At 35.1% G+C, this 25,156-nt stretch overlaps 1 protein-coding gene across 15 annotated transcripts in view; it reads right to left on the bottom strand.

Annotated features, from left to right (window-relative positions):
* Window positions 1-71: 71 nt before the first annotated feature.
* LOC114882860 (patronin) overlaps window positions 72-25,156 on the bottom strand; it is a 48,008-nt gene continuing 22,923 nt past the window's right edge. For 2 of the 15 annotated variants that reach the window (XM_029199978.2, XM_029200030.2), the window contains exons 2-27: window positions 23,575-23,670; window positions 18,907-19,122; window positions 18,376-18,830; window positions 17,625-17,740; window positions 16,801-16,911; window positions 15,392-15,473; window positions 15,027-15,246; window positions 14,443-14,953; window positions 14,184-14,350; window positions 13,525-13,536; window positions 12,665-12,841; window positions 11,395-11,528; window positions 11,154-11,307; window positions 10,871-11,072; window positions 10,545-10,777; window positions 9,781-9,955; window positions 9,367-9,647; window positions 9,003-9,296; window positions 8,702-8,938; window positions 8,452-8,629; window positions 7,778-7,897; window positions 7,080-7,175; window positions 6,545-6,643; window positions 5,053-5,286; window positions 4,666-4,948; window positions 72-4,315 (exon numbers count right to left, since the gene is read on the bottom strand). In XM_029199978.2, coding sequence (XP_029055811.1) covers window positions 4,171-4,315; window positions 4,666-4,948; window positions 5,053-5,286; window positions 6,545-6,643; window positions 7,080-7,175; window positions 7,778-7,897; window positions 8,452-8,629; window positions 8,702-8,938; window positions 9,003-9,296; window positions 9,367-9,647; window positions 9,781-9,955; window positions 10,545-10,777; window positions 10,871-11,072; window positions 11,154-11,307; window positions 11,395-11,528; window positions 12,665-12,841; window positions 13,525-13,536; window positions 14,184-14,350; window positions 14,443-14,953; window positions 15,027-15,246; window positions 15,392-15,473; window positions 16,801-16,911; window positions 17,625-17,740; window positions 18,376-18,830; window positions 18,907-19,122; window positions 23,575-23,670 — 5,028 coding nt within the window. In that variant the 3' untranslated portion in view covers window positions 72-4,170. The remainder of the gene's footprint in view (window positions 4,316-4,665; window positions 4,949-5,052; window positions 5,287-6,544; window positions 6,644-7,079; window positions 7,176-7,777; window positions 7,898-8,451; window positions 8,630-8,701; window positions 8,939-9,002; window positions 9,297-9,366; window positions 9,648-9,780; window positions 9,956-10,544; window positions 10,778-10,870; window positions 11,073-11,153; window positions 11,308-11,394; window positions 11,529-12,664; window positions 12,842-13,524; window positions 13,537-14,183; window positions 14,351-14,442; window positions 14,954-15,026; window positions 15,247-15,391; window positions 15,474-16,800; window positions 16,912-17,624; window positions 17,741-18,375; window positions 18,831-18,906; window positions 19,123-23,574; window positions 23,671-25,156) is intronic. The other 13 variants (XM_029200015.2, XM_029199997.2, XM_029200005.2 and 10 more) reach the window with 13 other exon arrangements.

Here is a 25,156-nt window from a genome sequence, read left to right as displayed (position 1 = left end):
ACAAAAAAGACACACTTACTTCCATATATATATATATATATATAATATTATCATTCGCAAAAGAATAAAAGTCTATTGCAAAGTGGGTTATTAAATTTTATTGATGACATTCGCTGCAAGATTGCTAACAGTAAAATATGACCCAAATTTTACTTGACGTACTCAATAAATATATATATCATCGAGTAGTAGTTTCATTTATGCATATATAAAAACATAATATTTACAGACATGGATAAATCGAACAGGTGTACGATTCGATAAAGTTTTTTCAGTTTTTTTTCTTTTTTTCATAATATACTTCATCTTTCCTCGTGACAATAAAAATCAAGAATTATTACGTAAATGTAATTGTTTATTATTAGTAAGCGCGATTATTTATATATGTATATCCCGTATTCGTTTTTTTTTTTTTAATCTCCGTGTTTCAATTTTTCGTTTTATCGCGCCGGTTACCAACAGCTCACTAATAATATTTCTCTGCTTCGAAAAATATAAATATCAAGCACAAGCGCCAATTACTTCATCCTTTCAGCTACAATTCTTACGTATCCTTCTCTCTGAAACCTTCTCTTACTATTATTCGTAACTTTCTTAGAATATTTCAATCCCTTTCATCCGCAAGCCGATCCTCTTGTTGATTCTTAAGATTAGTGACTACTATATAAATATCGTTTATCATAATCTTCATCGTTCGTTTATAGTTGTCATCGTAGACTTTGTCTACGACTTGCGCTTTCATTCTTTACAACTTCAACTTATGGCGTTTAATTTACTTTTACTTCGTGTTCAATATTGTCAAGTCGGACTATCTTCGGAGTCTGAAGCTCGCAAACGTTTTATTTATTTATTAACTTTTTTTTTTCATCTCTATTCATCATTTTTTTACGACAGTACGCAAATAGATTTACAATTAGACGAGAATAGAATAATGAATTTCTTTGGATACTACAATCGACGGATTTTTCATTCTAATAATTTTCTTTTTTAAGTCTCTTCTTTATCGGAGACTTTCAAAATAAATCTTGGGACAATCGAACCAAGTGTATCGTTGCGAATTAAAAATATATTTTCGTTCGCGATTAATCATTATGAACATGAATTTCGATATGTTGCGTAATTACTTAATAATTAATAATAATACGGTCCAGTTGTGGTATGCTATCGTAGAATACAGGGGGTCTTGTTCGAAGTAACTGATTTCCCGGTATTTTCAAAAATTCTTGGAACATGTACAAATACCTAATTAATGTAAAATTAACCCTTTGTGGTAGAAATGAGCTTCCTATAGTTAAATTTTATTGCCTGAAGTATCAGTAAACTTTGAAAGCCCCAGAAAGGAAAATTCTAAGGTAAGTTTCTTAAATTTCTATTACTTTGCATCCTAAAGTATTTGCGGCAGTAGTCAGAGCGCATTAAATTAAATTAAATTAACCACAAAAGGTTAATAAATTCTATAATAGATACATTATATATAACTTAAGCAAAAACGAAAGGAAAATTCTTTAATTGAATATAGACCCTCCATAATTCTGTACAAAATCGTATTTTATATCTCTATCTATTTTCTATTCATTCCTTCTATCGGTATATTACGATAAACGAATTGCTGTGTACGCGTTAAAAAAAAGAAACAGAAAAAGAAAGAAAAATTGAATCGTCGAAGTGGTGGAAGGGTCAGTGCCAGTCCCACACGAAAGGCGGACATTGTAATTTATGGCACAATAAATAGTTCTTCCCATTAACATTATTATGCTAATTAGTCATCATGTACAATACGAGAGGCGCGTGTTACGTTTCGCTGGAAATTGGACTGACACGTTCCATTAGGAAATGACACAAACCATACTAAATAAAAAGAACAATTGCCAGCTGGAGAACCAAGAATACATACAGAGCGTTTCTAAATAAGAAAAAAACAGATGAAAAATTTAGAATGAAAGTTTACTTCATTGGCTATTTTAAACGTAATCGAATCAAAGTTGAAAAATTTTAAGTATTTTCTTTGAAACACCCTGTATACTGTCGATAAAACTCATAAAAAGGGACGATCAATCAACTCACGAACGATTTAAACTTTAATCCGCTTCGTTAAAATTTTTCATACGCTACGATGTTTATAAATAAATTGTTAACTCGTTCACGAGAAACGCAGATTATGGGCTGTTGTATTAAAAATCGTTTAGGCCTAGGAAATTCAAATAAATATGAAATTTCTTTAAAAATCTGTGCACACATCGAGTTTGTTGTTATGGGTACTTTTTGCCATTCTCTGCCTTCCTCTTACAAAATTCTGGAGTTCATACTGTCTGATAGATCATACAAAATAAGTATATATTGCGCGTAAGAAAGTATAATAGAAAAAATAAGAGAGCACACGATCGAAAATCTTAGTTTCTTTAGCCATTTTTCACACATGAATAACACTTATCAATTACCAAAATTCTTCTTAGAGAACGAATTTACTTTTGGTACAGGTTTTCATACTCTCCCCTGTGTCCCAATATGTTTTACAAATAGAAATAAGAAAAAGAATGTTGTATAAACATAAGTTTATGTTTTGTTAAGAAATTGTAATGGGGTAGAACTTTATTTATGAAGAACAAGTCCCTTGTCATTCCATATTTTCATTATAACTTTTTAATGAAACATAATTGAGCCAATGTTTGTACAACAGTATTTTTCTTATTTTCACTAGGACACTATATACCTAACACACTTCACAAAATTCGCTTTAGAATTTAAAAATCAATGCGACATTATATAAATTATAGTGTGTACCTACACCGTAAAGGAAATCCTTGCACATCATCGATTGCATTCAGATCGATCTTAAGGCTGATTTGGTATTCTCTTTCACTAATCAGAATCAACTTATTTATTTACAAATCCACAATTTTTACTTTTTAGTCCGTGAGCTGGTTCTTACACGCTTCTGGTTAAAGAATGAATTACACCTACGAACGTTGCTGCAACCGTCAACAGCTGCAAATCTCAATACTTAATGAGGAATCATTAATTCGGTTTAAAAGATGACAAAGGTGCATGCAAAAGAAAGAAAATTTTGTAAAGACATAACGAACGAAGAAATTTTGGACGAAACACTGAAAGACTTTTGTATTTAAACAGTATTGTTATACTTTAATTCGAAGAAAAATATACGATATTATTAATTTTTGTTTTATTAGACACGAGAGAATGAGAATTTAAAACCTGACCCAGTTAACGGTCTAAATCATTTGATAAAAACTATTTTCACATTAAACTCATAATAATAAAAACTCAGCTTTTGTACAGTACCGAGCATGGCAGGATTCCCCTGAGAAAATGGCAATGCCTCCCATTCCCCATAGGCCTCACGGGTTGTCGGATTTCTGACCTTCTCTAGGGAGACCTGCCGTGCTCAATATTGCACAAAAAAAGCACTTATTGTTCCGGTTTTTTAAATACTAAATAGAAAGATTACATTGAAAACTTTTGTCAGTAAATAGATTCAAATTAATGATCCTCCATTTATGTTTAGCAATCTGTAAAAGTGCTATTATAATAATATGAAGAATAAGAATAATGACAATTAAGAATTTTTAATTTACGCGTAACGAGGAAACATGTGCGAATTACTTTATGCAATACAAAGACAAAACATTCGTTTTACATGACATTTATGAAAGCCCTGCCTCTCTTAGCGAAAAAAACGATTATTAAAAGAAAAAAAAAATTAATACCTTTTCAACATCAGTCACATGTTTCATTTACAACACAGCAGCTTACAAGTCGAAAGTTAGTCCGCAAAGGTATTAGATACTGACAACAAACCATTCCTATTAATAGATAATTGGTAAATCTTACGACACAGTGATTGATGCCAATGTTAACTTACAAACGAAATAAAACAAAACAAAAAAAAAACAAAAAGAGAACAAATGACAAAAAGAAATGATGTAATTAGGGTAACAATACGCCGTTTAAGTATAGCGTGCAATCGCGCAAACGCTCGAATGAAGATTGCACATTCGTCTCTGTACGAATCAGCATCAATCATTTGCCTTTTATAAAATTGACTAAGAACGCAACGTTTGCATTAATTTAATATGGGCCTGTATTAAAATAGTAACTATGAACAACAGAGGGTATAGTAGCATTAATGTTAAGTGTGACACTTGTGTAAAACTATATGACGAGAGGCATGTCTTTCTTGTTCGGCAAATTCACCTTCTTGCCCTGCCAAAGGCTATTGTGTATCGTAAAGGCATCTATGGTTACGGTCAGATGCTTCGTGTGAACTTGTGAAAAGCATTTTCCTCCCGAATTGTATCTACAATCAAATAAATACATTTATATTGTAAATTATATTTACAATTACACGTTCTCCAGGGTTTTTGATTCAATGTACTTATATTTTACATAAAACTTGTTAATCTCGATAATTATTATACATGTAATTTCATTTCTAAATTTAACTATCTATTTCACACATATAAGCACCTACTATACGCACATATAATATTAAAATTGAAACTAACATTAATAGTCATTAATAATCAAAAAATGAATTTCTAAATTCTGTTCTATCATTTAATATAAAACTTTGTAGTAAATAAGCAATTACCTTGTGATATGTGTGTATTCATAGTAAAAAGAAGAATAGGAAAATGATAGACTTACTTGAAAAATTTGTCGAACATTTTATCAGTAACTTGTTTCGGTCCAGTACCGTACAATTTAGATACTTCTTCTCTATCAGGGCAGTACGAATAAAGAGCCCGGAATTGACAGCCAGCATCTCGAAATAAAATAAGGAAGTGCTTGCTTTCCGATCTTGCAATCTCGTCTAAAACTCTTCTTTTCGCTTCTTTGTTTACCGTACCAGGAAATACACAGTATTCCACGGCGTTCAACATTATTCCACGATTCGACTTAGTCGTTGGCTGTTTGTACAGCCTTGGACCTGTTGAAGATGAGCTATTGTTAAAATTCTATAACTTATTTAATAAACGTTCTATAATTCTATATCAACCATTTTACAAGAGTTCAAGATTGGAGTTTACTCACCATTGTAGTCCATCATTGAACTTGGCGTGCTACTGATGTCACTGCTACCATCATCAAACACTCGTCTCTTAGTCATCAAACCAGGAGGTAGAGAGCCAGGACCCGATGGTGATGGAAGATGCCTCATGCTACCCATGCCAGGACTCGGTGCTCTCCTCGGTGGTGTTGCTCTGCCCAGGCCGCTGTCCGTATCTGTGTATCGACACATCATACCGTCTTGATCACTACTCGGACCTGCGAACGCAAGCTCAATAATATGAAGATAGAAATAAAAAAGAAAAGTTTCGAACGTACGTGTCCGTTCACGACAAAGGACAAGAGATACAATCTTCAACGGGTCAGTCGACGATAACACGTTTACCCATCCAAAAGCAAGAATAAATTTAATTGAGGTAATCTTTGTTTCTTATATTAATTACTAACGGTTAGTTCCTCATATATACCGAGAAATATTAGTCACTTGTTAGACTTACAAAGGACCTTCAAGAATATCCATCTTCATAGCTTGCGTCCAATATAAAATGTTCACCCTTAACATAAATTGATATTGCACGAACAAGGATCAAGACTCTCTGATTCTATTTATTCATCTATATTATTACAAAACAGAGGATTTTGTTTCTAACTCGATCTAATAAGGAACTATTTATCAGGAATTTTGACAATAATTTACACCGGACTCTATTCTTATCTAAAGACTTTGTAACACGCGAGATATTGGACAAATTTGCTTGTAATGAAACATATGACTGCTATGCGACAATTCTGTGATCGATAGGCGAACAGATAAAGCGTAACAAGTTCATTCTATCATACAATTCATTAATTAGATATTAATATTTTATATTGATAATACTTCAGAGATATATCGAGGAGTAGAAAGATTATGTATGAACTTGTTACGCTTAATTACCATAATACCTGGAAATAAAAAGAGAAAGGAGCGACAGAAAAAATACATATCCAACATAAGTGATAGGATAACCATATGATACAGGACCTAAATGTGAGTCAGAGTGAAAGGTTATTAAAATGGAAACTGGAACCACCAACAATAATCTGAAAAATACACTGAAAAGTATCCGTACCCACAAACCAGTGCTGTACAACAATAAGCCCAACAAGCATCAATTTAATCTTATCTACTGCAGCAAATGAGTTATCCTGTGAATGAGAATCAAAATTCCATCTGTTCTTCATAGGCAAATCTAAAACATACTTGATACTGTTTTATTTATATATATGTATTTCAAGTTAATGTCAAGTAAACGTAGCCAGATGGAATTTTGAATACATAGATAATAATGTGCTGTTGGTGTATGCGTGTAAGTATAAGTTTCACTGCCACCTGTGCCTCCGATCTGCCGTCATGCGACTACGTGAATGCTATTATAGCCTACAATAAATTGGAACGGTGTACTTGACACGTAAAAATACTGTTGCACGATAGAAGGGGGAATTAAACGTATTCCAAGTCACTGGTGCTTCTTACCACACAAATTCATCAAGGAATTAGACTTTCTCCCCTTAAAGTTTTGGTAACTCGGGTATTTAGGCCTGCCTCTAACCTGTTGCTGAGGCTCCTGCACATCTGCAATAATGCAATGTTTACCTTGTTACATTCCAAACGCTATGTACGATCAAAGGATTAAATAGTAGGGGATGCTTCAATCGTACGTCATTGCATCAGGGGGCAGAGTCTAACTACGAGCCATGTCCATTAGGAACATCAAAAATTCAAGGTAGCTGGTGCAGGTTGGTGCAGAAACAATGTTGCGTTCCAACTGAAAGAATCTACTATAAAAAGGCGCTACTTATAAAAAATAAAGTGATATACCATTAAGTAAACCTTACTTAGATTAATCTGAAGGATAATCAAACACTAATGAAATATTCAACAACTGTAAGATTGGATACAGTAGCTGCCCATACCAGTGATACATCCTGCAACGAGTCTACTTTCATCAAGCCAAACGTTTAAGGAACATGATACGGCATTCTTACTACGTAATAATTAATGAACCCACCTCTGGACGTTTTGTAGGAACCACGTCGACCAAGTTGATTCATACTTCGGCAAGGGGAAGAACCTCTACCGTCGTCGGGTGAATCTACGGAAGATACTAAAATAGGGTACCTCTATTACAATCAGTTAGTTCTTCTCCAGGACGATACTAGATACTATTATGTTTTAAATATCTATAACTACAACATTACACTAATTAACAGATAGTTTAATAAATTAATCGATGCATGCAAAATACAAAAAGAAAAAGTGCTATGATAGATCATTCATATAATGAAACTTATTAATTTTGATGAAAATAATTAAATACAATACACGACCGAGTATTTTCCAATTTAGCTAATGTCTTTAGTATAACGTATTATTCTTTATTTATGAATTTAATTTTAACATTATTGTTATTAACCCTTCCGCTAAGGCTATATTTAAATTCTTCTGACTTACCATGTAATAATAATTTATTTTAGTATATTCTTTTATATGTACTGAATAGTTATAAACATCCTAAGTAACGAAAGGGTTAAACATTAAGCAGCAAAACTAATGTTGATAATCACAGGATATTTCATATTTTAATTTGATCGTTTTTTTTTCTTTTTTTCATTTAGCTTTTCGTACGCGTTCTTCTTATGTCAAAAGCTAACATACATGTAATGTTTCAGATAGAAATGCGAGTCAGAGAGTGTGTGTTGTGCATACCCCTGAGACTGCCGCCCCGATAAAGAGGGCCGGAACGTCGTTCATCGAAATGGGCAGCAGTGAGACTGTCCTGCGAGCCTCGGTAGTAGTCTCGCCTCATCGTCGGGGAGGTCAGCGACGCTACAGTAAGTGTGTTAGTGCAAAACAATCAGCTCGAATTTTCTTCACTATTCTAGTTTAGTCGAATGAGTCTAGGATATGTACGAAGTCAATTATTGTTCGTTGACATTCTCGTTTCAAATGAATCGACTTGATAAACTAGCAATAGCCGAGAAAATTTAGAGCGTGTGATTTGTGAACTGGGTGAAATCTTATTAAACAAAACAAAAAAGAAAACAATTACAATAAAAAATCAATATGGAAAAAGACGGCGGTTACTAAAGAAAAATAAAACTTTCTTGACTCGAATCTTCGCCATGCAAAGAATAAATGCAATTACATTACAACATTGAGAAACTATATTAGAAGATTATAACAAAGGAATACACTCTTTATGGTAGCAGTGGTAACTGTTATCTTGGAGATAAACATATACTGAACTGTGTCATGTAAACATGAATTATTTCAACTACATATATGCTACATAATTTACGTTTATGTTTGTACGATTGATCTCCAAGAAATACTGATCACACTACTTACACTACTGAACCATGTTATGTCCATTCGCGTACCTGTACTTAAATTAGAAGAAGAACCCTTTTTCCCTCGACTAGGCGTGAGAGCTCCAGAATCCAAATCTGCACCAGCATCCACATGAATTGTCTTGGGCCGTGGTCGGGTTGTAGCAGTCTTATTACGCAATTTTGTTGGTTTTATTGCATTTAGAAGCTCTTTATCGATTACTTTTCCCTAAATAGCAATAATGACATTGAGCAGCTAATGAAGAAAAACATTGACGTTAATTTTAGAAAGAACACGCACTTCTCTTTCCGCTTCTTCTATCGCCTTCTTTACTTTATGCTGTTCTAAAATAGCCGCTCTTCGTTGCCTTTCCTCTTCCTTTTTACGAGCTCTCTCCTCTGCTTTTAATTTCTCTTGTTCTCGACGCGCTTGAGCTTCTGCCTCTTTTCTCTCTTTCATTTCTTCTTGTTGTTGTCTTCTTTGTAGTGACAGCAACATTATACGTTCCTTCTTTCGCTCCATTTCATCCAAAGAATTCTACAAAAGTAAAGTAGTTAAATTAAAATTGATCAAGTTTATGACATTCATTGCGGAAACGTACTGGATCAGGATTTGCAAGTTGATTTCCGATTATCAAGCCAACTCCAGATTGTCGACCTTCCGCACTAGTCTCGCGTCGTTCTCTTTGTTTTTCTCTTTCCACTTCTCTTTGTAATTCCCTATCTCGCATTTCTTGTCGTTGAAATTCTCTTTCATCCGCTTGACGATGCTTTTCCCGATCGAAATCTCGTTGAGTTTCCAGTTGTTTCTGTTGCCTATCAACAGCACTCACAGATGGAGATTCAGGACGTACCATAAAGTCTTCGTTATCAACATAAGACGATACGCTTCTTTCCTGAAGAAGATATTAAAAAGTTTAACTATAGTAATATCCTTTGTACCTTCTTTTATAATAATGCATTTACCTTTTTAGGTGATGTTCTTTTCACTCTAAGAGTTGGTTTTGGTTTTTTCGGTGCATCGTTATCGAAGCAAATGTAAAATCCTTTTTCACCAGCATCCGTTGGATCGAGAGGTGTCACCTCTGGCGTACCTGATGGGGATGGTGTGGCTTCTCTTAATGATGGGTGAGGTTGAAATGAATTACGTGATATCGAAGGTCTAGTTGGTGATGGAATTCTATATGTACGGCTGCCAGACGTAATGTGTAAACCTCTTATACCTTGTGTAAGCTCATCATCATTTCCTTTAAAATATATCAATGAATAAACATAACAAACATAACAAAAGAATGAATAAATAAGAAAATATGAATTCGATGAAGTTTTTCCGAGCGTTACAGATGATGTCACAGAGTCAATGGACAAAAATATGCTTACCGATAAATGATATATTTTGAGGTTTCATGTCATCAACGGGTGGAGCTGGAACGGGGGCATGTAACGCAGTAACTTGCCTCTTTTCTGTAGGACTTTCACACTTAATTGGTATATGATGCACAGTTGGCCTTTTTGGTTCAGGACTTTCACTCATTAACTGACTTATTCGATGAACCTATTTGAAATAAATAATAGAAAAAATCAATTTACCATCTTGTATCCCCAAAGAGCATTAGAATTTTTGTTATTTAGTTGTATTGAAAAGTTCCTTGATAATATACACATCACTATGCCAAATTATAACAAACCTCATAATGGTAATTATATGAATTACTAATAGTTGACGAATAAAAAAGTCGCATTTTGTTAATATCTTTAAATATAATTCAAAACAAAACAGATAATTTCACTAGAAAATACAAGCGTCTGAACGTTGAAACTTCGGTACGAGGAACATCTGCCATACTAAGTGTTAAAGAGTATCTATAAATGTGCATTACATCACTAACTGGTTCCTTGACTGCTGCTTACTTATATATATGAAGCAACTCATGTGCTATGCAACCGATCAAAAAAAAATGAAACATCATACAATTCGAACAAATAAATTTAATTTCATTTTAAATATTTTTCATCCCCTCTTTATGTTTCATTACGAATATAATTAATCTAAGTAAAATGAAATTTTATAAGCTAGATTTGTTAAATTTAGTGATATATTTTATTGTTTTTTAAACAACAATGGACCTAAGTAAGTTACTCACAGCATTACGATGTTGTGGACTAGCAGAAGATGGTGGAGTTTGATTGAAGATAGATGCAGATGATGGATATGTAGAACCAGGGTGACTCATTTGATTATTACAAAGACTATGATCCCCACCGTTAAGGTACCTTGGTTCCTGAGGAGTATCGTGCAAAACAAATCCTTTCTGTTGAGGTGGATGGGTTCCCCAATTTCGTGTATCTTGATATAAGCGCATATCTTGTTGATAAGCTATAGATTTTGTGACGTAAAGTAAATTATAAATTCCTAAAAGCTTATTTTTATCTAAACTTTGTTTAATCAATTGATCCATAATATATGTACTTGTTGGTTGAGTGCCGTATCGTGGATCCATAGGTTGCTGGTAACCAACCGCAGCCATTTCATTTGCTAAACTTTGAGTAGGAGGTGGTTGACCCCACATTCGTCTTTGCAGCTGTGGTTGATCATGTAAGTAGAACTGAGATTGCTGTTGAGAATCTTGAAGTTTAGATGTTAATGGATTTATTGGTGCTATTCCAAAACTCTAAAGAACCAGAAAGAAGATATAGACATTAGAAAATAATAAAATCAAAGCAAAAAAATATTGATGGAAAATAATGCATACCTGCAAATGTTGCTGACTAAGACTCTGTAACTGTTGCAGCTGCTGTTGCATTTGTTGTTGATGTTGGGTCATTAAATGTTGCTGTTGTATCTGGTTCTGTTGATTTGCTAAACGTTGTATATCAGCTTGTATTTCACTAAGGCTGTTATTCATTCTGTGAAAAAGTGTATGTCTATTCAAAAAAGGCCACAAAAATTGAACATTCATACAAATGTTCAATCAAATGAATATAAATACTGACTGTGAAATTGATTGATGATATTGCTCAAGATCCATATTCTCAATATCTGGAGTACGTCTTGTTTCAATAAATGGTGCACTACCATCATGTTCCAACCATTTGTGTTCAACATCCCGAACATCTTCGCTAATTTCCTATAGTCATTGGTATAAATATGAAAAGATTATTTAAAGGATGTAAATAGAACTTCCATTGATACTATTGGTATGGCATACACCTACAGGCAAATTTGTGTTATTGAAATTTTATTAAATTATTCCTACACATATATATTTTATATTGAAAGGATATTAAATTTTGTTAATGTGTGTACAAATATCTCTATTAAAAATACATAGTTTACCTGTGGATGTACAATGTATAGAGGGATGGGAGTTTAATGTAAGTGAGAAATAAAAATAGTATTCAGATGATTATTTAATTTGGATATCTTATATGTTTGATAATCAGAAATTTAGAGATAATTTATAAACCTTATTTTTATATACTTGTTTAATTAATAACTGCAAATACTAGAACTGCCATTTTTATCATTTTTAGTCAAAGTAGCAGGTGGGATTACAGTTAATACAGATTAATTGCTACCATTAACTACTCAGTTAAAAATACATATATAACATTAAATCAATCCAATGTATTCATACATACAGTACATATTATTCCAATGTAAAATTGGTATTGTTAAGATTTTTGTGCCAAAGAATGAAAAATAGAATACAAGAGTAAAGTACCACCACCACGAACAACAACTGTAAATCAACTTCCAAACACATTTCTGATCCAGAGAGTGTTTAGTACTGTACCATGCGTTCCGAGAGCGATATTGTACAAACTGCATTGAAATGTGGGAGCAGAATGTCAAATTCATTTTAAAGACCACAGAATGCATTGGGACTGTTTCGTTTTCCTCTATGACTAAATGTAAGCGACAAGAAGCAAAATGATTATCTGTTGTTAAGAACTCAAATAAAACTATCCTTTAATAAGAAATTATATTAAGCACACTGTCTATCTTACTTGCAGCACACTATAGCACATTATTACTACTCTTTACATCTTTTTATGTATTAATATAATTAAGAATAAATATTCAAAATCTTTTACTGTGTTCTTCGAAGCAGAAATACTAATAGGTACAAAAGAGAGTTAACGAATACTTAAAAGCCATACATAAGCATGTATGTATGTAAATCTAAACAAATCAGCGAATCAGCAAGTGTATTGCTTTCAAATGTTCATCTGCATTGAACATTCTGTTAAAATATCGTACCTTGAGCGAGAAGGGTCTCTGTGGTTTTTCTTGAGAGGGTTGTTGGGTTACGAGGGTCGTCTCGGAAACACTTGTCGGGGTATCCCCCGAAGATCCGGAGGTTACAGGAGTGGGGGGACCAATTTCAGCCGGACTGTCCCCCCCAGACGTTGACGAAGAAGGAGATTTAACCTTACCCTGCAACCAGCCCAAGCACCGTGCCTTGTTAAGTACTTGGAGTCCGCATATGGCGAGTCCGATATGTCACCAACCACCATACCATGGTCGGAGTTCTCCATAGTAAAATGTATGTTACATTCAAGCACTAAATGCCAAAGCCAGTTCAAAGAATTGCAAATACTTCATTGCCAATGGCTTTATTCGCTATTGCACCATTTCAGAACTTTTCAAGAATTTCCATACTGCATATCTTCAACATCAATGAAAGTACGACTTTCTATCTGGTTGTTTAAATCTTTTAAAAAGGAACTAAGGTGCTTTCATTATAATTAACTAACTTCCTCAATGCAATAAATCCTTTACTATGAACTATCTATTATAGTATTATCTATATCAAGAACTTTTTCTATCTTGATTATTGAATAATGTAAACAAGTTAAGTTGAATGTAACTTTGTTGGTAAGAAACTACTAAAGAGTAAGTACAGCATGCATACCACCACCGCATTAATTTAAACATTGCTTTTTGTTTAATGTACATCCATATTTATGTTAATAATAGGAAGATTTTGTATATGGAAACAGAAAAATCAGAATGGCATTCAATGAACTCTGATAGCCTATATTATTGTATCAAGTGTGTAGTCTATATATAATTATTTAATTTTGTAATATAATTTTATTGCATCAGCATGCACTTACCACCAAGTACAGCTGAAAGATTAGAAAGAGAAAGTATTACAATAGTATACAGCTGGCAATAAAGATTATTTGCATGAACCATAATTAGGCATCAAGATTATGTCGCATTTGCAACTACACACAAATTCATTACTTGAGAAGCTAACGATATAGAAGAATAGATATTAGAAAAAAAAAAAAAATAAGTATTGAAAAAATATGCTGCATTTACCTGAAATAAAGGATTATTATTGCAAGCTCGCTTGCACGCTACTTCAAAATAATCGAATATAGTAATACAGCCAGGTATGAAATCAAATAAAATATGTATGCAAATACACAATAAAATGTTCAACTGCTTCAAAATCTAAAGAAAATTTTGTTGCAGAAGAAAAAGAAACCGTTTAGTGTTCAACTTACAATTTATGCATTGCTCTATACTAAACACCCGTAGCTAAACTTCAAGTACCTCATGGCTGTATTCAATGTTCTGTTTCATTTTAATTAAACTAAAAGTTAATCCTCACAATATTAAGTTATACTTTTCTGTCAAGTATCAATGAAGGAAACAAATCATTAAAAAGGCCATGATAGTGGTCTGGCTGAAACTCGATCATGAGGTCCAAAATGGAGAACGCGAGCTTCGTGATCGTCAGTGTGAACATAATCGCGGGTTTTACCTTGGTGACAGCTTGCAAGAACGCAGCTTTCCCCACTTTTTGACGTTGTTTCGACATGACAACCTCCATTCTCCTCTTCTCGTTCTCTATGTGACGCCGTTTCTCCTCCAGCTTCAATCTAATGTTATTCAGTTGCGATGCCATAATCGTGTTACCACCGTTTTCATCTGCTCGTACGAATTTCATTTAGCCGGTCAGTATCATCGTTCATCCTCATTTCAACTCTACAATCTACATTCATCGACCAACAAATACATACCAACAGAGTGTTGTTCCGCCTGCTGAGACTGTTGATTACTCTGCTGTTGCCATGTCGTTGTGTTTGGTAAGGTGGCAAACGTCGTTTTCTTTTCCCCATTCCCGTTACCGTTCGTTTGGCCGTGTTTTTTGTTCGAAAGATTCGATTTTGATGTGATATCCTCGCGTTCCTGTTCCGTATACGTCAGATTGATCCCCTTATCCGAGCTTTGTCTACTTAGATTCGCGAAGCTCGCCAACTTGGACGTGTCTCCTTCCGAATTATCGTTATCACTGGAATGTAAAATCTGCTTGAGCGCGACGTTGTCCAAGCTGGAGTTGGAAGTTTGCCTTCTCAGTTTCGCTGGTTCTTCGTTCCCGTATCCATTATCAGAAAGTATGTGCTGAACACCGCTACCGTATACATCCTGAACGCTGGATCTTGCGGGTAACGTGGGCTCTGTGGTGCTACGTTTTCCTATGTGAGCTCCGACCTCTTTGTCCGGATTTCTACCGAAGTTATGTAAATTATCCTGCACAGACAGACGTTATCACTCGACTAATTCCTTCTTTTTTTTTTATTGCAACACGCTTTGCTCTGAATACCTGAGATCCACCAAAGTTCTCGATGGTCAACTGAGAATCATCCGAGACGCTGTTACGTCTGGATCGTCGGCCAGCATAAGAGCTTCTCCTCTGATCTTCCCAGTTGCTCGGCCGACCAGCGGCGTCTGCTCTAGTTACAGATTTCTCATCAGCTACGGAGCTTAACGTAGGAATGCCTTTACCCCGATGGACTACGAAACTTTCTTCGCTTCCCGCTCGTCTGCAACGTGAACAGAATTAGTGAAATACAAGGGTTACTCGAGATCATTCTGTGACACGTGAGAAGTTTATTCGTCTTTTAACTAATTACTCTCGTTATGTCTTTATAAGGATCTCAAGTATTTAAATATAATATGAAACTGTACCTGTCATCGTGAGAATAATTCTCGGCAGTTTGTTGCAACGATTGCGACTTCTTGACAGAGGAGGACGAGGGTGCTTTCGCAACTAGAAAACAATTCAATGCTGTATTGATTGTCTATCTACGTACAGAGGATAGTATCAATATCTAAGTCAGCAATTATTTTGACGCGTGAAACAGTAAAAGTTCAGAAGGATCCTATCCATCGGTGCAAACTTTGCATCGTGAAGTACCGAAGGAAACTTGTGCGCCACACAAAAATTTACAACTTACAAAATTGTATTACAAATTCAATGCGCTCGAGTTTCGAGGATCAAAATCTATGGTACGAAAGCTAGTGTTACACATTGTGATAAAATACACTCGTCTGGTGAGCAAAAAAAAATTCATTAACCCTTTGTCTTATAACATGAAATAAATTTGAATTTAAATCTCAGCTAGAATTTGAAAAATACAATGTTCCAATTTCAACTAGGGATATACTGAGTCTAAAAAAAAATTAATACACCAAAGGGTTAATGGTACACAAACTAATCTCTAGTATTTCTAATCGTTGTCACGAATCGGTGACCCATTCAAAATAAAAAATTGTATAAAAAAAATAAAAAAGGAGAACAAAATGATTCACTGTGGAGACACACAAAACACAAATGAACAAAACTCGCGATAACATAGATAATGTACGTTGCAAAACAAGTATACTAACTCAATATGGAGTGGATATATTAATGAATCGTCCAGACTTCTCCCCTTATCGCGCAACGACAGATGACAAAAAGGTAAACATGCAAAATGATGGAAATAAAAGGAAAGCGAACGACAACGCAAGCAGCAACTGAATGTTTAATAAGTTAAGTAACGGTTTATCGCAAAAACGTGCATGCATTCTTGTTCGGAAGATCAGTTACGTGCCATGGTGTTGAATATCGAGCAAATAAGATTGTTAGTAAAGAAGCGGTACGCCTAATAGTTTCTGCCTCTTGTTACACAGATAATCGAAACAGGGTGCCACTTTTTAAATGCACAACACATGTTTTTTTATTCTTCTTTCTAAATGCTGAAAAATACAGCAATACCAATTCTACGGCATAGTAAAATGTATGGCATTTAAAATTTAGTGGCCTGAAACAGCTAGGAAAACCAAGAAACTAAAAATCAAAAATAAATTTAAAAACAAAAAGAAGAAGAAGAAGAAGAAAGAGCCAAAAGAAAGAACACACATCGAGGAACGAACGAACAAACTCGAGAGGTAGTTGTTCCCTCGGAAGACCTGAACGATGTATTTTATTTATTTGTTAAATATCAGTGAACGCTTCTACAAAAAATCAACACGTCATGTCGGCGATTAAACGCGATTCACAAGAGAAGACCACCTAGTTTCATGATTTGGTTGTTTGGTAACGTTATGGGTACCTGTGAAGCCTGGCGCGGATACGGAGAGGTTGCTTCTCAGATCAGGTATCGGAGCTATAGACTGTGGTAGACTTCTTTTATGAGCTACGCCATGACTATTGCGCGGGCAGGCTGCACCCGTCACCGGCACCGTATTCGTTCATTGGCAACCGGAAGTTGACGAAAGAAGAAGGCGAGGATAGCGTTGGTTGTCAAGCATCAAGAAGGTTACGCCATAGAAATATATGGAAATATTACAGTTTTACATTATAGTGTGATTACATTATTTTACTTGGAGTATCGTTGCTGCTCTTTTTCAGTTTTTTTTTTTCTCTTCACCTTTTCTTAATCAAACATTTTATTTGTTTTTTTCTTTTTTTAAAGAAGAAAGTAGAGTAGTTACGCGTATCGTTAGTCGCTGCTAGAAGGACCTGGATCTCGAGACTGGGAACGAGTGTGTGTACTGACACTGATAAAAAGCGTGATATACCGTTCCAACCGCAGCCAATGCTTCTTACGTTTCATTTTGATAATTTTCTGGTTAAGTAATCAGATAAAGAACATTCTTTGCGGATAAAGCTTAACAGGGAACAGAGAGATTAGATTGGCCGCAGTAGAAACGGGATTCCATGGAAATAAAGTATAAAGTAAAAATAAATTATAGAACGGGTAAGTCCAATACAAGAATGTACGCAGCCTTCACCAATCACATTAATCCATGGATACCAAAATATTCATCAGCCCTTCCTGATCAAAGGGTGCGTTCATAGTGTCGAACAAATCTCTCCAAATATACTTATTAATTAAGAATTTTCATTCAAATTTCTTTTCATTGATCTACGTACCATCTAAGAACTGCATCGCCCTCTCCTCGCCCGGGTAACGAACGCATTTCGCGGGATGTATCTCCAGAACGTTGTACATGTCCGCCAGGAAAACGACTAAGTTTTGCTTCATTGACCTGATCACAGAAATAAGTTGCTTCAACTAGAGAAAACCTTGAACATACAGTAACACCGTGACTCATTCAGAGAATTCTCATCCAAGAATCATTCCTGAATGATTAACAAATTTTACGAAATTTCTTCGGAGCTTTATCTTTGCCTTACAAAGAAACGATTATACAAGCACTCATCACTAGATTGGATTATGTATGACAGAAATCAAGTTGAAATTGAAACATAAGCAGCTAATACATCAAAGTTCATTTACATCTATCACTTTGTATTCAAAAATCTTCATGAATGTTTCAGGTTTTTACAGTTTAGTCTGTCATATTTAATAATGTTTGAGTTTTCTAGGCGTAACTTCATCATTCCTAAACATTGATAACAATTTCCTTCCAGATACAACATACACTCCGAAACCTCGAACAGTATTGACCCTTTGACTACGAAAGGCATGTATACACCCTCGCATGTCTATCAATATATACGTTCTCTAAGTTTATTCTAATTAGTTGAATGTATACTTTGGTCAATAAACATAACGATGTGCGACGAGCAGTCACAGCGGCTGACATGCGAATATCGCGCGGTATCGCAGTCAAAGGGTTAAGTGTAACAATGTTTATCGTTCTCTTCTTCAGTTTCTTACCCCCTCATATACGTCACGTCTTCGGGTTGCATATGAAAAATGGAATACGGTAGACATCTGTTACAAAATGCGTGGACCAAGGATAAATTGTGCAACGCGTCCGCGATCGATGGTCTCTTCGACACTCGGATCTCCATCCAATTCAATTCGCCGGGACAATAAAAGGCGACGACGGCGGCTAGGCCTACACCGTCGCACAACGATTGGAAGTCCTTGGCAGCTGGCAACTCTGGCAGTCGGGTTTTGTCACCGGCACCCTCCTCCGTTTGAATTTTCGCGATCAACGCGTGCGACGCGTGGCTTATCCAGAGGAGAAGACCCTTCTCGTGGTCCGTTGGAACGTCCACATCGGCCTGGGGATCGAACCGTCGAATCGCCGACACCACTCGATCTCCTGTCACTACTTCCTTCGCGTACAGGACCATCAGGCCCTCTATCACAGCCATATGCGCGGACTGTAACGCGTACACCAACTTAAGTAGAGAAGAAGTAGGTGTTTCTTTTAATATTAGAACACGATGTTAATCTTACCATTTTGAGTGGTGAATTTTGAATGAGGATCGTTTCGGTGAGTTGAGTATTATTTGGCTCCGCAAGGTAAACACCCTTTCTGGCAAGAGCTTGCAGAATACCGCAATGATTCTGATTATGATAATTTGGATCTGAATAGATATTTGCCAATGCCAAACAGTAGAGCTCTGCATTGGAAAGTGCGTGGACGATCTGCGGCTTCAGGTGTTCTTGATCCTTTAAAAAGAAATTTACATTCGTTAAAAATGCAAACACACGGTCAATATGAATGATAATTTCTTTTTTATTGAACACTTAAAAAATTCCAAATTGAAATATTTAATGAAAATATTTAACACTTGGTGGTAAATTTAGTTACAAACACTTTGTTAAATATGAAAAATATCTGAAAAAATTCCAAATACACCAATATCTCTCAACTAAAAGAGAATAACTGAGATAAGTAACACGATCAGTTTATATCTCCAATAGCAATATCTTTTATCGCAAGTATATGATATATAAAAATGAAGCTCTTGACAGAGAAAGCAACCTTTTTGCCTGGGGAAATCAGATTATGTCAAAACTGATCTGTCCGTAGAGGCAGTTTGAAACACAATACCTATGGAGCATAGGTTGGCCGCAACCGCATAAGAATATCCGGCAGACGCAACGAGCAAATATTAGTATTCCGTAATTTCCGGTGTGGGGCACGGAAACGCGAAGAACTCGAGACGATGCACCCTGGTAACGGAAATACACGTGACACTATGAACGATCGCAAAATGATATGCACCATGGATTGAGAAAAAAAAATGAAGGTAAACTATAACTGTAAAAAGGTATAAGACAGAAAAAAAGGTCAATTTTGTTATTATATGTTGAATTTTAAATTTTTTAAATGTGATTGGATACATTTTTTAATTTCCTATAAAAAGGTATTAACGGGAGAACCTGCAGCCTTTCCCTAAGGTATCTTCTGAATTAATTAATTTTCGGCCCAAATACCTTAACATTTTTTTGTAGAGAGTAACAAGATGCATCTGATACCGTTTAGAAAAATACAAGATCTCATTGAAGAAAGTAGAAATGACCTTGAAATCTTCGAAGCGCCTCCACTTCCGGAACTGACACGTGCATCACGCGATGCTCTATTCGACGTCATTTAATTTTCTTTAATTAAATTTTTCCTTATCTTCCACATTTTTAAAATGATAGCTGAGCCCAGCTGCATAGGATACTCCATATTATGCGAACAAATCAATAAAATTTAGGCTAAATGAAGAATTTTGTATTAAACTTCAAACTATCTTATCCAGAGGGGATCGCATAAACATTAATCATTCGTTCAGGCAATTTATTCGGAGAAGATGAACGAATGATCGAATTTTTAAGACGCGATTTCAAGGATCTCCTCAAGGCACGATTTACCTAGATGTCGGAAAACTAGATCTCGCATGCCAAGATGCCTTTACTTAAATCGCCAAGCTGCAACGGATCTCTAACGTAATGCGGAAACTCGTTTCTCCCTTTACGATCTCTGCCATGGTAGGAAAAAAAAATTAGGGCGAAGTTGATGTTTTGTCGGTCACTCGAACTGCTATCAAAGTAGGTCTAACTTCGCAAGTGCGCGATCGAGCAACCAGGTTTACGCGTCGACTGGTTTAATTATTTATTTTTTCCTCAAGATTTTCATTTAAAACCATATCTGAACGTGCCTACATCGACCTCCTCCTTAAATCGTGTTACTGATTTCGTTGCATCAGAAAACATTTGATTTGAGAAGTATATGTAACATATGAAATAATAAATCATAAAGAGTGCACGAAGTGTAATAATGATTCGAAATTTTGTTATGTGATCATTTAAATGAGCCACCAGTTGCATATAAGATGCCCCATTATATCCGCTCTTGATCCATAAAAAAAGTTGGCTCGAAAAGCATCGTTACGTAAAAAAAATCTGCAGACAATAAATAAGGAAATCGTTCGTCTTAAATAACTAGAAAGTTATTACGCTGGAATATCGTTGCTTTTCAATTAATTCGAACTACGCAATCACTTTGTACGAAGAATTTCACTTCATTAATAATATTTACTAACAATGAAAATCGTCCAATTCATTCACGAAGATTTACAAGGTTAAAAATATGCGAATTAATAAATAGGAGCCTTTCTTTCGTCATAACGAAATACGTAATTTTCCTCAAAGGCGGACCGTGATTTCCTTTACCGAAAAGTAAACGGGTTTGCAGATGTCAACCGGGCGGTGGAAAGTCGGAAAAACAATTCCAGTTTCACGAGCAGCTGACGTCGCAACATTCGTGCCCGAGTCGATAAACATGAAGCAGGCCAGGTGAAAAGGCACGGCCTACAAAAAATAGAAACGGAGACACGCGAGTAAAAGCAGAAACAACGGAACGAGAGAAAACATCCGGGATAGGTTTTAACCCTTTTGCGGACAAGACATTTTCACCAGACAGAAAGTCTGCGTCGATAAAAGATTTGATTGTACGCTGTCAACCAAAAATATGAAACCATTTCCATAATACAGGACGCAAGAAATATAAATTCAATTGATATATTTTTCTATCTGCAGGTTTACAGATACACAGAATGAGATACATAAAAAAAAAATAATAAAAGAATAAAACTGAAACATTGTTGCGAATAATATTTGAAATTTTTTCTGTTTTTAATTGTACAAACAACTATTCAGAGTGGTGTTCTGTTTTTTCCTGAAATTTTTTACTGTATTCTATTTACACGACCCATCAGAAAAAATGAAATAAAATTATTTCCAGATATTTTTATTTATATTCTTTTTCAACTAACGTTTATTATTTTCGGGTCTGATTTTATGTTATTCTAGGCTTTAAAAAAATCAGAAAAAATTGTGAGATATTTATCAAAGCTTTGAATTTAAATAAATGTTTAAATCTTCTTGTAATAAAAATAAGAACTCGAGGGCGAGTCCTGAAAAATGAGAATTTCACCTGGAACTCAATGACCCAGTATCCCGTTAAGATATTTTTATTTATTTGTAGATGTTTAAAAATTTCACTTTGCGTTTTGATCAATAGATGGTCCTATACTTTTGATTAATAATGTATTTACAAAGCATTGTCTCTAATATTGCAGCAAGAAGAAGATTGAAAGCGAAGAAGAAGCAGTGGAAACGATCAATTATCAGATGCTCGAACCCCAAGCAGGTGAAGAAAGCCGCAAGATGATAACAATTCGCTGGAGAAGAGCCAGCCTCTCTTCCATTGTTTCCAGGAGACTCGTAATCACCGTCAGATTACACACCTTCGACTTTAAAGGGAAAGTCAAGACTTTACGACCAATTATTCGAACGAAATTTCAAAAACGGTGGAGATAGATTGAACGAAAAGTATAGAAGGAAGATCGGTGTCTCGCGCGAGAAAAAATATAGACGATTAATTAAAGAAGGATTCTTGTCGGTTAATCAAGCGATATGAATTGAGATTGATATCTAACGCGGCTGGGATCATTATTGGCGAATCCTGAAAATTTTTCCTCGTTACCATCTATAGCCGAGGTTCGTTTAATTTTTCCCTTGCAATTAATTGCGATATCTTATTGCTCCTGTACCTCGCTGTTGCTAATTACTTTCTGCAGACTTAGAGACGGAGATTACGTAATTTTATACGATTTTTTGCAAGCTTTTCCTTCTGCGAGAAAAATTCGAAGCTATGTGAAACTTTCGTTAAAATATATACTGATTTTTAATGAAGGGTTAATTAACCCTCTGCCATGTAACTTTTCCAATGCTTGCGTACATCGAAGTTGGCAAATATTAAAAAGAAATACTCTTATAAGTAAATATTATAATACACTTTGCTTACACTTTCTAATATTTATCACAAATCTTCAAATTTCAATGTAACACATATAACATGTTAAACACTTTCAATTTTCACTTCTTTTCCATTGAAGAAGGAAATTGTCAGAAGTTTGATAATCACAGCACGGGCAATTGTTTTTGAACGTGTCGATACAGTGAATCGGCGAACGTGGAATTTCTTTCGAGAAGCAGACGAAAAGAAGGGGATGGTCGTTGATTAAACGCATCCCAAATCGACAGAACAGAAATAAAACGCGACAGGAACATCGTTACCGCGAGTCCATGATTTACTGGCACTAGGAAAGAGGTCGGATACAGAGGATCGAGGGGTAATTTGATTGGCTTAACTGGATCAACCACCAACCAGCAAGGTTTTCACGCACAGGTTGCACGCGAAACGTAAGATGCAGTTATGCGGTCGCATAACAGTCGATACGGATTTGTTTATTTTAACAGAGTGACAATTGCGTCGAATTTCTATGGAATGCTGGAATGCCTTCTTTGGCTCAATTGTTACAACTAACGTTTTAAAATCATGCCAACAGTAATTAGAACAAATAAATTAAACTGATCTTGGATTCCTAAATAACATAAAATATTTTACCTTTTTTTTAAAATATCGAACTTGAAATATTTTAATTTCTGTCAATTTCTGTATTAAGTAACAAGAAGACAATAATAGAAGCTAGAATTAGATCATTTCTTGAAATATCTTCTGATTGTAAAACCAGCTGAATTCAGACTAATGAAGAGCTAAGTTTTCATTTGTTGATTACAACATTGATTGTAATATCTGCGTCGTAAAACAGCAAGATTACATACCTCGTGGTCAACATAATACGGCTCACGAAGGTTTTCTGGCACTCGGTTGTTGTACGCCTTCGACAGGAGCCATTTTACGGAGGCACGTTGTTTGGCCTGTAATAATAAAAAGTCATGATATTAGCAAGTGCTATCTGATCTTAAGTATGTATTGATTTCTTCAAAATATCAATAATACACAACCTGTTTCATGTAAGAGATTAATGTTGTTAATACCTATTTAATAAGTAACAATCTAATTTCATAGAATTTAATTGTTAGAGAAATCATAAGACAAGGAGTTAAGACTTTTTACAGTATTCTTTCAGCTTCATAAAATAATCGACCGAGGAGGAGTACCTCTGTTACACCTTCGTTCGAGATGATCTCCGCTACCTTTCACCTGACAATAACATAAGCCCCTTGCCATCCACTCGAGACGCTTCTTCCCACCTTATTGTTAGTAAAATATTCAAGTGCCACTCCCTTGAATAAGATCAAATGATTTTTAACAAGAAAAGGAGACGATATTTTAAAATAATCTCGACGACATTAATCAAATTTTCGTCTACGATCAATTTGAAAAATGATAATTATATACGTTACTCCATTTAATTAATGTTTATACACATTTCCGTGTTTAATTATGATAAAAGCAATGTTCACGTCGATGGACGGTCACGAAACACAAACCGTAGGAGTATTTTCGTCAGAAAGAAGGCCGATTTACAGAGTTGGGCGAGGCTGGAAAACGTGAACGAGTTAAAGGGGTCAACGAAGTCCAGCCAATCATTGTTATTGATCAGCAGAACCATTGTTATACGTATAGTTGTCATCCTTCGAAATAGACGACCCTGAATGATGCTTCATGCTCCATTTCGTAGGCCATACACGTTGGTCCAGGAAGATTTCTTTAGGTACCTCGTGGAATTCCAAGGTGAAGGTGAGATCTTACCTTTGTGTGGAAAACAATACATGGCTGACCTATTTATCTACTTGTATACAGGGTGTTTTTTTTTTTTTTTTTAATAAGAGAAACTACTATGTGATAATGGGTCATTCATGTACTGTTCACTGAAAATAGGAAGGAAGAATTTCCATGAATAATATTTTGAAACTATAAGGTTTGATCAATAATAATTTAAAATTACAAAATTTTGAAATTTTACGAAATTTATGCCACAAAGTTTAATTTGAATGAGAAGGACCTAAACTTTTGGCTAACCATGTATATCATTATCTACTTTCGAACAGAGAAACCACAGATCTCATTTTGACAGAGGTAAATCTGACCCTGTCATCTTAATAAATTAAAACTCTGTCGACCTGGCACAATTATGTCCACAATCCATTCATACATATAAATTCTCACAGATTAATTTTATCCCGATAAACCAAATGTCCTGGGATTTACGAATATGTACGTGAATTTCAGTTGAAGTGTACAAGAGATTCTGAAAGTGGGTCAGATAATCGAGTCACGGTGTAAAACGTTTCAAAAAGACGTTGATACACTGAAAGGAGCGCTGTTGGTCTAAAAGATCTTCAATATTTAATACATCCAGCTATGAAATACTAAACGAGCCACCGAGATAAGCGTTTA

This window comes from Osmia bicornis, chromosome 4, assembly GCF_907164935.1.
Source record: "Osmia bicornis bicornis chromosome 4, iOsmBic2.1, whole genome shotgun sequence".
NCBI classification, from domain to species: domain Eukaryota; kingdom Metazoa; phylum Arthropoda; class Insecta; order Hymenoptera; family Megachilidae; genus Osmia; species Osmia bicornis.
This window is presented reverse-complemented; position numbering and strand designations above follow the sequence as displayed.